This window comes from Saccostrea cucullata, unplaced genomic scaffold (genome assembly GCF_032062105.1).
Source record: "Saccostrea cucullata isolate Sc308-1 unplaced genomic scaffold, CSIRO_AGI_Scuc_v1 ctg3235, whole genome shotgun sequence".
Taxonomy (NCBI): domain Eukaryota; kingdom Metazoa; phylum Mollusca; class Bivalvia; order Ostreida; family Ostreidae; genus Saccostrea; species Saccostrea cuccullata.
Genome location: NW_026933345.1, coordinates 40,810 through 57,163, shown reverse-complemented (window position 1 = coordinate 57,163; position 16,354 = coordinate 40,810). Strand labels below are relative to the sequence as shown.

General features: G+C 36.0%; 1 protein-coding gene across 1 annotated transcript in view; it reads right to left on the bottom strand.

Moving 5' to 3' along the window:
* Nucleotides 1-1,632: 1,632 nt before the first annotated feature.
* The window catches only part of LOC134238059 (DNA polymerase alpha subunit B-like), a gene marked incomplete at its 3' end in the record, with an annotated part of 42,158 nt that continues 27,436 nt past the window's right edge, over nucleotides 1,633-16,354 (bottom strand). Inside the window, exons 4-9 of the mRNA XM_062720187.1 lie at nucleotides 16,034-16,094; nucleotides 11,808-11,923; nucleotides 7,439-7,659; nucleotides 3,642-3,730; nucleotides 2,749-2,904; nucleotides 1,633-1,695 (exon numbers count right to left, since the gene is read on the bottom strand). Of these exons, the coding sequence (XP_062576171.1) occupies nucleotides 1,633-1,695; nucleotides 2,749-2,904; nucleotides 3,642-3,730; nucleotides 7,439-7,659; nucleotides 11,808-11,923; nucleotides 16,034-16,094 (706 nt within the window). The remainder of the gene's footprint in view (nucleotides 1,696-2,748; nucleotides 2,905-3,641; nucleotides 3,731-7,438; nucleotides 7,660-11,807; nucleotides 11,924-16,033; nucleotides 16,095-16,354) is intronic.

The window sequence follows — 16,354 nt, the reverse complement described above, 5'->3', positions numbered from 1 at the left end:
GCCCCTGGTTTAAAGTTACTCAAAAATAAGATCTGCACCAAAAACTTGAACCTGTTTACTCATCTGGAAAATATAGGTCAGATCCAACATTTGTAGCAAGCCTGGTAGTATGCATCTTTAGATGTATCACCCATCCAATTTTGCTCAACATAGGGCTTATAGCTACTTGGAAATGAGACCTGCATCAAAACCTTTAACCTGTTCACTCATCTGGTAAATATAGGTCAGATCCAGCATCAAAGGCAACCCCTGGTTATATGCATCTTTAGAAGTACCACCCATGCAAGTTTGGTCAACATAGGGCTTATAGCTACTTGGAAACGAGACCTGCATAAAAAACTTTAACCTGTTCACTCATCTGGAAAATATAGGTCAGATCCAGCATCACAGACATGATTCCAAAGAAAAGGGAAGAAAGCTGAAGGGGGGTCTTGGGGTCCTCCCCCAGCGGGGTTTCAAGGGGCAGTGCCCCTGATCAAAGGTGCGCCGAAAATGGTTATTTTAACATTTAAAAGCCCCCTGAGAACTGAATTTAAGAGCACATATTTAATTTTTGAATGTAAAAAATAAACTTGAAAATGTCTAATTATATTTCTTTTTTGGAGAAATAAACTACAATGAAAAACATTGAAGTTATTTATTTTTTTTAAGGTTTTGACAATATGTCCCAGTCTAGCTTTCTTGGCAGCATGGACAATCAATTCTTTTGCCTTTCTCTTAGATTGAGTATTTTTAACACGAATATCTAACTGTCTCTGTTTTTAAACTTTTTTCCAAACTTTTCCACCTCCTACTCACATAACTGACATGTTTGTTACAGAACTGTCATAAAGCAATGCCTTTCAAGTTTAATTTACGGATGTATTTTGAGATCGGCTCGTTATTGACGACCTTTTCCAACCATTCCCACTTCCAAAAATTGCGAAGGCCCTTATCAATTGCCTGAACATCTGATTGTTATCGCTGTACCATTGTTAAACATTATCTCCATCGTTACATAAACGGACTTCTGATTTGAGAAAGTCAACAAGTCAACCAATGAATAAGCCGAACACGTTAAAAAAATAAAGGAAGTGTTTTGAAGAAAGTAAAAGTCAAATTAGTAACGGAAAAAAATCCGAATTACTATAAAAGCGGATTTGAAAAATTAGAGCGGAAATAATAAATCCGGATAGCGGATTTCCGCTTTAAAGCGAAAAAAAATCATGTCTGAGCATCAAAGGCAACCCCTGGTTATATGCATCCTTAGAAGTATCACCCATGCAAGTTTGATCAACATAGGGCTTATAGCTACTCAGAAATAAGATCTGCACCAAAAACTTTAACCTCTTCACTCATCTGGAAAATATAGGTCAGATCCAGCATCTAAAGCAAGCCTGGTAGTATGCATCCTAAGATGCATCATCCATGCAAGTTTGGTCAACATAGGGTTTATAGCTACTTGGAAATGAGACCTGCACCAAAAACTTTAATCTGTTCACTCATCTGATTCTAAGAGTAGAGTATCATATCAGAAACCCATGGCTTAAGCAAAGATGGGAGTGGAAGGGCAATTTTTTTTCTGAGTCACAATCTTAGTGCATTAAAAGAATAATTTCCATTTTTCAAAAATCTCTTCTTTTTTTCATTCACCTCATATAACTTTTTCACAACAAATTTCTGTCCAGAAGTGTTTATTCCTTCCAATGCCACTACCTAAAAGACAAAACAAAAAATGTGTTTAAAAAAAATTATTTCAGCAAGAGTTAAAGTGAAGATTTAATATTTACCATTTTGCTGCACAAACAACAAGTCAATGACTCACATTACCCACATTTCGAGCTGTGCATAAACACCAAATCTATTCTGCCTTTAGTCTCATTGATCATGTGATTTTAAGGACCCTCTCTATACCAGTGCAAAATGTTTTTGGACTTTGTGAAAATTATATGGAATAAAGGTGCAAATATTGAGCTTATCTGTTTTAATTTTCAATATCTGGTACGTGGCATTTACCCCCAGGTAAAATGTTCAAATACAATGCAGTATCAGTGACCAGAAATCACTCTTGTTAACTTCCATTGAGAAAATATATGTAAATAATGTGTTCAATTTATTTATCTTGGAATATAAAATATAACAAGAAATGTTTGTAAAACACTCATGCCCCCTCCCCACAAATGGGAATTTTTCTAAGTCCACAAGAGCATAACTGTCAAAAATTTCATTTCAGTATGTGCAACCTTTGTGAAGAAAAGGAACAGAAACTTGGTGGACCGACAGACATACCAGCAGACAGCAGCAAAGCAATATGCCCTCCCTTCTTCAAAGGGGGGCATTACAATGATTTGAAATTTGAGGGTGATACACACCTTCAGTAATAGTGCAGGACAGAGTGATCTTGCCTTCAGAGCCATACAGCCCTTACACCTAGCCTCTATCACTGCACCTTTAGCTCGACTTTCTTCAGAGAATTCTTACCTGCCTTGGAAACAAGGAGTACTGCCTGAAGTCGGTTAGGTCCAGTAAATTCTTACCTGCCCTGGAAACAGTGAGTACTGCTTGAATGAGGTCGGTTAGGTCCAGTGAATTCTTACCTGCCCTGGAAACAGTGAGTATTGCTTGAATGAGGTCGGTTAGGTCCAGTGAATTCTTACCTGCCCTGGAAACACTGAGTACTGCTTGAGGTCGGTTAGGTCCAGTGAATTCTTACCTGCCCTGGAAACAAGGAGTACTGCTTGAGGTCGGTTAGGTCCAGTGAATTCTTACCTGCCCTGGAAACAGTGAGTACTGCTTGAGGTCGGTTAGGTCCAAAGGAATGAAGCAGCCAGCAGACGTCTCTCTGGAACCTTCCAGAATCACAGACTTGGCATTCAGCTTCCCAAGGCTATCACAGCAAATTCTCCCAACCAAAGTCACCTCTTCCTGTAGGAAATGTATCAAAGGTCTACTTCTCAGTGTAATAATTGAGTCCTATGGGCTACAATGTACATGTTATCTTGGCCTTCTATTCATTTTTTTTTCTAGAAAAATGTTCCTTTATTCCCCAAAAAGTTCTTACCCCAACTTGAAATAGAACTGTTCACAATGAACAAATACCCCCTTTGTTGGTTTTCCACATCATTAAAAGTATTTTTTGCACCTAAATTGTGTCTTTAATGTTCATATCGCTACTCAAAATTTAAAAGTCACAAAATATTTTCTGAATCTTGTCACTTCTAGGGATGAGCATCGATCCCTCCAAAATTTTGATTTTTATAACATAAAGTATCTAAATTCAAATTACATGGAGTATCCCCTCCCCTAAATTGTATTCATTTACAATAAAGAAAATGCACTTGTAAATTTATTACATTCTCTTAATTAACTTATTACATTCTCTTAAAAGTTAATCTACTATAATTAATCTGCAAACCACACATGGCATGATGGACTTTCTTTTTCTCCGTACTTATCTGGCAGATTGTCTCATACTACAAAGGGGTTATCATGGTTATGTACTAATCTCAGACAGAAAGCAAAATATCAGTTAGTATGGTTCTCTATTGTGGCTAAACCCTACCTCCATGGGGTCATGAACAAACTTTAGTCTACACTTATGTACTCATAATTTATCTAGTTAATCCTGCATACTACAATTATTAAACTAATTGTTTACGAACCTGAACTGGCAAAGAGACATGGGAAAATTCCTCAATGTTGTTCTTCTCTTGTAGTTGTTTTCCCATTTCTTCTATCATTTCATTTAAAACTGTAAACAACACCATTGTAATTTTTACCATCACAGTCCTTGAGACTTTCTACATTCCCATTTTTTTTTTTGCCCATCATTTGTACACAACTTTCTACTCAGAGAGCATTTCATGCTCACTCATATTGCATTACGCCATGCTCTCGCCATTCATTCAGACTCACTCTACATTCAGTTTTCACTGTTATTAAGAATTCTGAAGTAAAAGAATAAACTTTTTTGATATTTTAATAAAGTGCACTGCTTCTGTGGCACACGTTTCATCCATTAGATATTGTTAGATTATCATAAACAGATTGCAAGGAAGAAATCATATTATCCTTGAAACAAAAGATTTCTGTTTTTTCCCCATTTCTTATACTTGATGCCGATCTCCCAAACTGTAGTTATTAATAAATACATTAAAACTATGTCCATAGGACATCAATGTATTACTCAGGATTCACCTATAATATGACATGAAATTTGTAATAGTGTTCAAAGATTATTTAAATCTTTAATTTAAATTTTGATAAAAATAGCTTACTTTCTTTGCATAAAAACAAGAGATATTTGTAAAACACTTATGCCACCCTCCCCCAAATTTTTCCAAGTCCAAGGGGCTCTGTCCAAAATGGCCTGATTGTACCCAAAACAACACCTGATCTAGATGTTCTTATGATAAAACTGTATATCAAATTTCATTTTAATACGTGCAACCTCTGCGAAGAAAATGAACAGAAACTGCAAATTATTGGAATTTTTCTAAATCCAAGGGGCATAACTCTGTCTGAAATTGACCAATCATACCCAAAAGAAGAAAATGAACGATAACTGCTAATTTTTGGAATTTTTCTAAGTCATAAGGGCATAACTCTGTCCAAAATGGTCAGATTGTACCCAAAACAATCTGTATACAAAATTTCATTTCAATATATGCAACCACTGCAAAGAAAATGAATGGAGAATGGTGGACCGACACAGACTGACAGACCGCAGCAAAGCAATATGCCCTCCCTTCTTCGAAGGGGGTTATAATAAATTGAAATGTCAAAGGTCACTGGTATTTTAAAAATATCTTTGAAACTGAGTAAGTGCAAATTTAAGACAATAGGCCCAGGGGCCACATCGCTCACCTGAGCAATTGGCTAGGGAAAAGCAAATATCAGATCAGAACTGAAAGTTTACTGAGGTGGGGGGGGGGGGGCTTGATTTGAACAAACTAGAATCTACACTACCTGAGGATGATTCCCTATAAATATAAATGGCTTTGAAGTACTTGAAAAGAAGATTTTAAAAGGTTTCCCTATATATATTCCTATGTAAATCTTTGATCGGCCATTTTGGCCCTTCCCTACCCCTGGGGGTCATGATTTGAACAAACTTGAATCTACACTACCTGAGGATGATTCCACTTGAGTTTCATCTTTCCTGGCCCAGTGGTTCTTGAGAAGAAGATTTTTAAAGATTTTTCCTATATATTCCTATGTTAAACTTTGATCGGCCATTTTGGCCCCACTCTACCCCCAGGGGTCATGATTTGAACAAACTTGAATCTACACTACCTGAGGATGATTCCACATGGGTTTCATTTTTCCTGGCCCAGTGGTTCTTGAGGAGAAAATTTTTAAAGATGTTTCCATATATTCCTATATCAAACTTTGATCTCTCATTTTGGCCCCACCCTACCCCCGGGGGTCATGATTTGAACAAACTTGAATCTACACTACCTGAGGATGATTCCACATGAGTTTCATCTTTCCTGGCCCAATTGTTCTTGAGAAGAAGATTTTTAAAGACTTTCCTATATGTTCCTATGTAAATCTTTGATCGGCCATTTTGGCCCCACCCTACCCCCGGGGGTCATGATTTGAACAAACTTGAATCTACACTACCTGAGGATGATTCCACATGAGTTTCATCTTTTCTGGCCCAGTGGTTCTCGAGAAGAAGATTTTTAAAGATTTTTCCTATATGTTCCAATGTGAAACTTTGATCGGCCATTTTGCCCCCCCCCCTTCCCCCGGGGGTCATGATTTGAACAAACTTGAATCTACACTACCTGAGGATGATTCCACATGAGTTTCATTTTTCCTGGCCCAGTGGTTCTTGAGAAGAAGATTTTTTAATAATGCCATTATTTTTTCTCTAATTCATAATTATCTCCCCTTGGAAAAGGGCGTGGCCCTTCATTTGAACAAACTTGAATCCCCTTTACCCAAGGATACTTTGTAGCAATTTTGGTTGAAATTGGCCCAGTGGTTCTTGAGAAGAAGATGAAAATGTGAAAAGTTTACAACGACAACGACGACAATGACAGACAACGGACAAATTTTGATCAGAAAAGCTCACTTGAGCCTTTGGCTCAGGTGAGCTAAAAAGTGTGGTCAAAGTAAAAGGAAAGGTCAAGGAAAAATTCAATGGCACTCATCAAAATTCATCAAATAATGAAATTCTTATACATTTCTCATAACTGAGCTAGCAATAAATTTGAGAAAATTGAAGATAAGGTAAAAGACAAGATTAGGGTTAAAATGTTGATGCAATTGAATACTGTAAAATCACATATTTTTGAGGGGTCAAATTTTCATGGTTTGAGGAAAATATATTAGTTCATGAGGATTTGATTTCATGGGTTCATGGGGATTTTATTTCATGGTTGAAGAATTGTTCAGTAGTAATATATGTGAAAAATTGCATTTCATGGTGTACATAAATTCATGGGTGTCCTCATTCCTTGAAAACAACTACAACTCCTTAGGATCTTCGTAATGGTGCAATGCGGCAGCGATTCACTCCCGCACGGATTTCGGCTCAAATTGTCAGTAAACTGCTATTTTATTAATATGTCTTACCTGGAGTTCCAAAATGTAGTTATCCCAGACATAAATCGATCCAAAAATATACAGAACAATCCATGTATCCGTATTTTTCGTGTATGTCAACATCACAACTTAAACTTATCCGCCATGTTTACTGGCCTTGACAGATTTTATTTTGGGACAGCCAATGAGATTAAGGATCTATACGGAGCGGATTTCTTTGGAATTTACTTATTTTGAGGCGAAATTTCACTGTTTACGAAAAAATAACACATGGAATGGTTTTATTTATTGATGTTTAGTGTTATTATTCATCACAATTATTTATAAACATCGACATTTGCTTTATTGAGTTATTCTAAATTTCAAGCTCAACTCTCGGTACCTCACGCGTGAACTGTCATGGCTGCTGAATAAGGCACACAGATTTATTTTTCATGGTTTTCGCGTTTAACGGGCTATGGTGTCGACAGTGAATAAAAATTTCGTCTTTTTAGAAGTAAGTTGAATGTAAAAACAATTTATTCTGCCTGCAGTCGCCCGTATCTAAAAAATATTTTTGCACCATTAAGGAGATGCTGTGGAATTGTAGCCCTCTCCAGAAAACATCAGATAAAAAAAAATCGGAGAGGGCTACATTATTGCAGCTAAATATAAAGATATAATAAAATGATCAAATTTTAAAACTAAAATTTATGAAATTTTTCTTTGCCGAATGATAGTTGACAGCTTAAGATCTCATATTCCAAAATTTAAGTTATATCTGGTGGTTAATAAAAAAATAATTTGTTGACCCCCTAGCCTCCTTAAATCAATATCTTAGTATTGCCCAGTGGTTCTGAAGAAGAAAATATGTCACCAAGGTGACCCAACAGTGCATTAAGATATTTCCACTGAAGATCATTACCTGCAGCTTTGGCCGTTAGCTTCTGAAACATATACTTGAAGTTTTTATTCAGATCCTTTAGATTTTCATTGTCCTCTTTGGATAAGTTGTTCAATGGATCATACCATTTAATGGTGCAATTCTTGCCTTTACTTTGCCACTTAATATTATCCAAGTTTCCAACGGAGGTTACCACATCACCAGCATTTGTTCTTAATCTATACTTTTTGGAAGGAGTTGTCCTAAAAAATAAAACTTATTAGTCCTCTTGCTTATTAAGCAATTACAGCAAAATATTTTACTGTTTAACCCAGTTCCTCACCCTAACCCTAATGCTAACCCTAACCCTTGCAGCCTAACCCTTGGACTAACCCTAACCCTACACTAAGTTGATTCAATAAGCTAATATCATCATGCAGTAAATATATATTATTATAACAGTAACTTGATCCGAAGGGTCATATCACGTCGAGTTGACAGGCGCGGATCATCTGATCTAACGAGACGCGAAGCGTCGAGCTTGATCTGATGATCCGTGCCTGTCAACGAGACGTGATACGGCTCTTCGGATCAAGTTACTGTTATAATGATAATAAAATTTATTATATACTCCCTTATAACTAGCTAGATATCGCAAAATAAAACTTTAGAGATCAATTGTATAATATTTATCCATAAAACAAAGCATAAAACAAGGGACTCTTTAACGCACAAGAAAAATAACGTCATGTTTTTGCGTACTACGTCATCAGTTTCAGAGAGTGGTGATATGGATTCAGAAAACCACAGTGTGGTGATCCGGAAAGTCGGATCACGACGTCACGTGATTGCGTTAATTCTACAGTAAAATTGAGTGATACACATTAGGCCATATAAAATTAATCTTTAGATTCTCATCCCCGCCCGACCCTCTCAAAATGTCCCGCCCCAATGTTTTTTATTTTGATTTTTGGGTATTTTCATGTATTTTTATTCAGTAAGAATTTGGTTCCAAGTTTAAGAGTTATCTCCCGTCTGTATTAAAAGTCGCGTGTCGCTATTAATAGCAAAAACGCCATGTGAAGAATGGAGAAAAATCGGCAATAAATGTGTAAGGAAAAGATAATTTGTCAGTATAGAGAAGGCAGAGAAGAAAAAATAGCATAAACACATATAGATACCATCACTGGCAGGAGCGAGTATGTAGAGAGATTGTAACTAAGTAAAAATAGACGAGTAAAATGACACCTGGTCAAGTTATATATAACGATCTCCAGCTGTGTGACTTTGCTTTGAAATAAACAAAATCTACAACATCGTAGACAGACTTATGAGAAGGCCTAGATTTTTCAGTAGAATAATTATTAGAACATTTAGGCTATCTAAATTTAATTCCTTGGTTCTCAGGCCAATTTTCTCCAAAACAGATGCGGGAGGGCGGCATTTTATTTTTCATTTTATTGGCAATAAATTAGATGAGGGAGGTATTTTTTTTAATTCTAATTTCCGATTTTCTTTAACATAAAGATAATTTTTTAAATCACAGATATACTTTCCATTTCTAGTCAAAATTTCTGCTTTATCCATTGCTTAACAGCGTGTAAACATCGTAGGTAATGTCCTCGAATGTATTTTCAAACGAAGTAGTCAAAATCTCATTGTAAATGGCTACCGGAAGTGATATTTGAATATTAAACTACGAAACAAACGAGGTCGGAAATTTTTTTCCCGGATTGGTCTCCGCAATACCAACTTTTTATTTTATCAATAAAGTGCCACGCCACAGCATGATACGCCCGTCAAAAAATTACAATTACCTTAAACAATTAAAAGTGCAAGAAAATCATGTCAACCTTGATTTTAAGATTTCCATGATTTTTCAACTCCTTAAAAAAGGTGTGTATATCCATCTCCAGTGGTGTAGGCATTAATTATAACATATACTGCATCATTCATAGATTTCTATACTGGTTGTGTTAGACCTTGCCAAATGCCTATCATATTAAACAATATCAAATTAGTCTTAACAACTTAATCTATTTAATTTTGAAAATAAAAGGCTGGCCATCAAATATAAACTGACCAACAGTTCTTCTGTCTAATTCCCAAAGGATGCACTGTCAGTTAATTAAGATAATGCTCTGAAGAAATGATTGAGACAACTATAGCCTTGCTACATTGAACACATTAATTAATCTTTAACTGGATGCTTGTCCACTCATTACTCCCAAGAGATTATTGGATCTGCACTATCTACCATAAAGCATTTTTAAAACATATAAAACCTCAATGATTTTTTTGTTAGATTTAATGGCAGACAGGTTTTAATATGCAATTCATATGGACATGCTGATTCCACCCCACCCCCATAAAATTATTTTTTTAAAAGTTCATAATATTATGTAATATCAAAATAGTTTATTATGCAAATTCAAATTAGTTTTATTTGTTTCTCATCAAATTCATTTTAAAACTTATGCTAGCCAACAATAGCTATTTTTAATCCAACAGGATTACCCATTTGACCCAATACTCAAGGGATATGGATAGCATCGATGGATTTCCTCACACTAAACTCATTAATTTCTCTAATTTGACATGCAATTTTCTGTTATCAAAATTCTTCTTGACCAGTGCTTGATAATTAAACTCATGGGAGTGGTGGAATTTCTTTAACATACATTACATTTGTTATAGATTGCTGTCAAGTATATGCTTAAAAAAATAAGTATTTTCTTGATTTAACATTTTTCTAATAAGAATAGTGCAATACTTTTACATTTTTTGGAGTGTGTAAATGAAGAGAAAACAAGACATTTTTTTTTTTAAATTTCACTTAAATTAAAGGTCACAGTGACCTTGAAATAGGTCGTGACACACCCTCTACCTAAGATGCATGAAGTGGCCAAGTTTGATGATTCTAAGTCTAATAGTTTTCTAGTTATGGACCGGACAGGATTTTTCCATATTTGGCTATAACTTTTTAATTATAGGTCAGAGCGACCTACTTTTTGTGCACGACACACCTTCTACCCAAGATGTATCAGCTGACAAAGTTTGATAACTCTAGGCCTTATAGTACTCAAGTTATGAGCCGGACACGAGAAAAGCTAACAGACGGACGGACGGACAGACGGACAGACAGACGGACATGAAGCCTATAACATAATACGTCCCGTCTTAAGACGGGTGTATAAAAATACAATAAAATCGGCAATGCGGCTACCTCAAAACGGATGCGCGCGGGCCTGAGAACCAAGATTTCAATTTTATATGGCCTTATATAGATTTTGCAAAATAAAAAGTCACGCATCCCTACCTCATTTTGTTCAGGGTGTGCCGTATAATGTGTACTTAATAACTTGTTAATTAACAATAAATATTTAATTTTTAAAGCAAAAATTTTCTTTAAAAATTTAAAAGAATATGAAAAGAATTAAATTTATTCATATTTGCATTAAGGTAATGAAAAAAAAATGTGTATGTGGCGTCCATTGTTTTGTTGATACTTAGGCCTATATATAAATTAACAATTATAAAAAATAAAAAATAAAATCCGCCCACCCGCCCCAATTTTTTAGCAAATTAGGATGAGAATCTAAAGATTAATTTTACCTGGCTTAGGTATATAATAATAATTATTATCATAAATGTGCAGTCATTCGGACTGATGTTTTCTTGAACGTAATCAGTCCAGACACTTTTATCTAGTCTTGCTAACAGGATGGACAGATTTTGACAAGTTCTCGACTTCTCGATTTTCTCGACTTCACATCCACAACTGTCCATAATGACCAGATTTCTTGTTCAATCAATCCTATATTTTCTGTACAGTTGGCTAAAAATTTTATTTTGTCTAATGGTTCAACTCTTTGGTTAGTTAACTTTCAATTGCTTTATGGATCTTCATCATCATCTATAAAATCCAGTTTAACGGGCCCTTCTCATTTCTTTTTGGTATGATGAGCACTTACTGTAAAATCACATATTTTCATGGGGTCAAATTTTCATGGTTTGAGGAAAAAATATTGATTCACGGGATTTGATTTCTTGGATGAAGAATTGTTTACTAGTTATGTAACATTTTGGTGGACGATTTCATAGGTCTCTTCATACCTCGAAAACAATGAAAATTAAACCCCCATGAAAATTTGTGATTTCACAGTATTGCTCTTAAATTAATATTTGAATGTAATATTTATTCCTAATTTTCTTACAAGACAAAGTTGCAAATCAATGTGACAGAATCGTTGAAATGGATTTTCAAAAAGCTCATTATTGCTTTCAGCTTAGGTAAGGTAACAATGTTAACATGTTAGTGTCTGACCTACAGAAGACAATGAACAAGAACAGCTAGTGACTCAGGTGACCCAACAAAGGGTATACCCAGCAGAGGCTGGTTAAGTCTTACCCAACTGGTGAAAAACTTGCAGGTGAAAAAGGCACAACTGGACTACGAATATTATTCTGAAATCTCTTTATTGTAGGATTTTCAGGTGTCAGTTGTCTTTTCTGAGCTGCTGTCCCCTGTTAAAGAAAAAAAAAAATTTAAAAGGTGATTTTAATTATAGCAACATTGTATGTTTAAATCTGATAAGGTGATACATAGTATTCCACATCTTCGTGAAGTGTACTTGTGCATTATGTCCTTTTGAAATCAGAACTGTGGTATATTTTAAATAATTTCAGTCTCATTTCCATTTCACAAATTTTTTAAAGCATTATGCCTGCAGGTGTAATATTTCTCAGGTTATTCCATTTTTTTCTGTTTAGCATTCTACGAAAGAAAGTATATGGGTATGAGTAAAATTTTTATAGGATAAAGATCAGGTATATTTCCACTCCTCAAGTGCAATGTAAAGTGAAACTAGATACTACTTATGAGAGGGAAAATTTGCCATGAAACAAAGAAATTTATAAAAGTAGAGCATGTTTTGTCCAACTGAAACAAAATGACAGCAACAGAAGATGATTTCAGTGATGGTAATATTAAAAGTAAGGAAGAAGAAATAGATACAACTAAAGAATAGGTGATATTCATCCTGAAGTTAAACCTGGTGATGAAGATGACTGCATGAATATTTTCAAATCTATGAAGATTATTTGAGGAAGGTGTTTCATGGATTCCAAAATGACTGTGGGACAGAGAATTGCACAGCTAGTAGATATTGGGAGATTGCAGGTGCTACCAAAGAACACTCACAGAAAGAATTAAATAAGGACAGATGAAATGTGGGACAGACTTGTCTAGGAAAATGAATGTAAGACAAGAGTGTACTGCTCAAGTAGAGATAATCTCACACAAAACTAAGCACTTATATGGCATTGTAGGGTTTCTAAAACAAACAAGAGGTCCATGGGCCACATCGCTCACCTGAGAAGCTTTGACCATTCTGTTCTTTACCAGATTTCCCCCTTGTAATACATTATGTATCCCCACCCTACCCCACTGATCATAATTAAGACATTTTGAAATCAACTACCCCAGGATCCTTCCATGTGCAAATAAGTTTCAGCTTTTCTGGCCCAGTGGTTCTTGAGAAGAAGATTTTCAAAGATTTTTCCTATATATTTTAATGTAAAACTTTGATCCCCCCATTGTGGCTCCATCCTTCCCCTGGGGGTCATGATTTGAACAATTTAAAATCTAGATTACCCAAGAATGCTTCCACATAAGTTTCAACTTTTCTGGCCTGGTGGTTCTTGAGAAGAAGATTTTCAAAGATTTTTCCAATATATTTCTATGTAAAACTTTGATTACCAATTGTGGCCCCACCCTTCCCCCGGGGGTCATGATTTAATTTAGAATCTACACTATACCAGGATGCTTCCACATAAGTTTCAGCTTTTCTGGCCCAGTGGTTCTTGAGAAGAAGATTTTCCAAGATATTTCCTATATATTTCTATGTAAAACTTTGATTCCCCATTGTGGCCTCGCTCTTTCCCCGGGGGTCATGATTTGAACAATTTAGAACCTACACTACCCAAGAATGCTTCCACATAAGTTTCAACTTTTCTGGCCCAGTGGTTCTTGAGAAGAAGATTTTCCAAGATTTTTCCTATATATTTCTATGTAAAACTTTGATTCCCCATTGTGGCCCCACCCTTCCCTCGGGGGTCATGATTTTTACAATTTAGAATCTACACTATCCCAGGATGCTTCCACATAAGTTTCAACTTTTCTGGCCCAGTAATTCTTGAGAAGAAGATTTTCAAAGATTTTTCCTATATATATATCTATGTAAAACTTTGATTACCCATTATATCCCCGCCCTTCCCCGGGGGTCATGATTTGAACAATTTAGAATCAACGCTACCCTAGGATGCTTTCACATAAGTTTTAGCTTTTCGGGTCCAATGGTTCTTGAGAAAAAGATTTTCAAAGATTTTTCCTATATATTTCTATGTAAAACTTTGATTCCCCATTGTGGCCCCGCCCTTCCCCCGGGGGTCATGACTTGAACAATTTAATATCTACACTACCCTAGGATGCTTTCACATAAGTTTCAGCTTTTCTGGCCCAGTAGTTCTTGAGAAGAAGATTTTCAAAGATTTTTCCTATATATTTCTATGTAAAAATTTGACTCCCCATTGTGGCCCCGCCCTTCCCCTGCCCTTCCCCCGGGGGTCATGACTTGAACAATTTAATATCTACACTACCCTAGGATGCTTTCACATAAGTTTCAGCTTTTCTGGCCCAGAAGTTCTTGAGAAGAAGATTTTCAAAGATTTTTCCTATATATTTCTATGTAAAACTTTGATTCCCCATTGTGGCCCCAACCTTCCCCCGGGGGTCTTGGTTTGAACAATTTAATATCTACACTACCCTAGGATGCTTTCACATAAGTTTCAGCTTTTCTGGCCCAGTGGTTCTTGAGAAGAAGATTTTTTAATGACCCCACCCTATTTTTGTCTTTTCTTGATTATCTCCCCTTGCGAGGGGATATGTCCCTTCATTTTAACAATTTAAATTCCCCTTCACCCAAGGATGCTTTGTACCAAGTTTGGTCAAAATTGGCCCAGTGGTTCTTGAGAAGAAGTCGAAAATGTGAAAAGTTTACAGACGGACAGACGGACAGACAGACAGACAGCTAGACAGACAGACGGACGGACGACGGACAAAATGTGATCAGAAAAGCTCACTTGAGCCTTCGGCTCAGGTGAGCTAAAAAAGGCCCACAGGCCTTATAGGTCACCTGAGCATCAAGTAACAACTTTCCAACAATTGAATTTGATTCTTGATTTAAACCAGAGTGTATGACACATACAATTTTAAGAGACACGATTGCTCATCATAACCTTCACTTTCCCTATTATACCCCTGACCCCACGGGCCTTGAAATTCACAATTCTGGTAGAAAAACCCTTGCTCATCATAGCTATGCATGAAGTTAGTATATTTAAAACCCTGGAGATTTTCAGATTGATTGATTGTGTGTTGTTTTATGTCCCTCTCAAGAATTTTTTCACTCATATGGAGATGCCACCACTTGCAAGTGGAGAGCTGAAAATATATGCCTTTACTTGGCACTAATGGCCATTGAGCAATGAGGGATTTTTTTTCGTGTCAGCACTTACTGGGACTTTGGTTTATACCATCTCATCCAAAGGACCAGTCTCCACGTCACACAGTGGGATTCAAACTGTAATGTAAGGATAAACACCTTACTCTGCGACTCTAGGGCAGACGCTCTGACCACTGCGACACGTGGGCGACCTAAGATTTTCGGAGAATTAATGCATGTTCACTTTATAATCAATAGAGCCTTGTCCAAACACCAGAACCACTGACCCAGGGGCCATGATATTCACAATTTCAATGAGGCACCTTTACTTATCATAACTTCATATGTACCGGTAGATGGTTTGTTTCATACCCAGGAGCAGCAGAGCTGAAAATTTTCAAAGAATTAATGCATCTTCACTAAATAATCAATAGAGCCCTTCCCTAACACCAGCGACCTTGACCCTGGGGCCATGAAATTCACAAGAGACATCTTTGCATATTATAACTTTGTAAGTAGATAGTTTGTTTCATACCCAGGAGTAGAGATGAAAATTTTCAAAGAATTAATGCATTAATTTTCACTAAATAATCAATAGAGCCCCACCCTAACACCAGAACCCCTGACCCTGGGTCCACAAAAGTAAGAATTTTCAAAGATGCACCCTTGCTCATCACAACTATGTATGTAGTTAGTTAGTTGTAAACCCAAAAGAGAGATTTTCAAAGAAGTTACCCATTTTCACTATATAATCTACATATAGCCCCACCCTAACACCAGAACTCATAACCCTGTGGCCATAAAATTTGCAATTTGGAAGAGACACCCTTGCTCATCATAACTATACATTAATTTTGTTTAACACTCAGGAGCAGAGAAGAAGATTTTCAAAGAAATAATGCATTTTCACTATATAATCTATTTAGTCCCACCCTATCACTAGAACCCTTGAAAATTTTTTAAGATTGCACTGAGTGACTCTTTGACCTAAAAATACAATATCCTGGGATAATTCTGAAAAAGCTCAAGAAGTTTTTGCAGAGGATCCCTAATTAGACTTATTTTAATTGAAGTGCATACTATAATTTAATTAGTTGTGTGAAACTTGTATAGACCTGAGACTGTAACATACCTTTGATGAAGGTGTTCCCCCGTAGGTGTTGTACAAATTTTCAGCATCATGAATGTTAACACTGTAAAAGAACAAAAGGTCTATGGATTACAAAGCTCACCTGATTAACCTTAGTGGTTATTTTACCTCTTTATTTCCATCACACTGTGGCCTAAATCAAGGGATTATGCATTTCAAACTATAAAATTTACTTTAATCTGAAAATTATTTGGATGCTTCAATACCTTATAATCCCTATTAACCGCCCCTGGCGCTTAGAAAATTGCAAAAGGGGTGCGGTTATTTTAGTATTCTCTTTATAATATTTAATGTCATATTTTA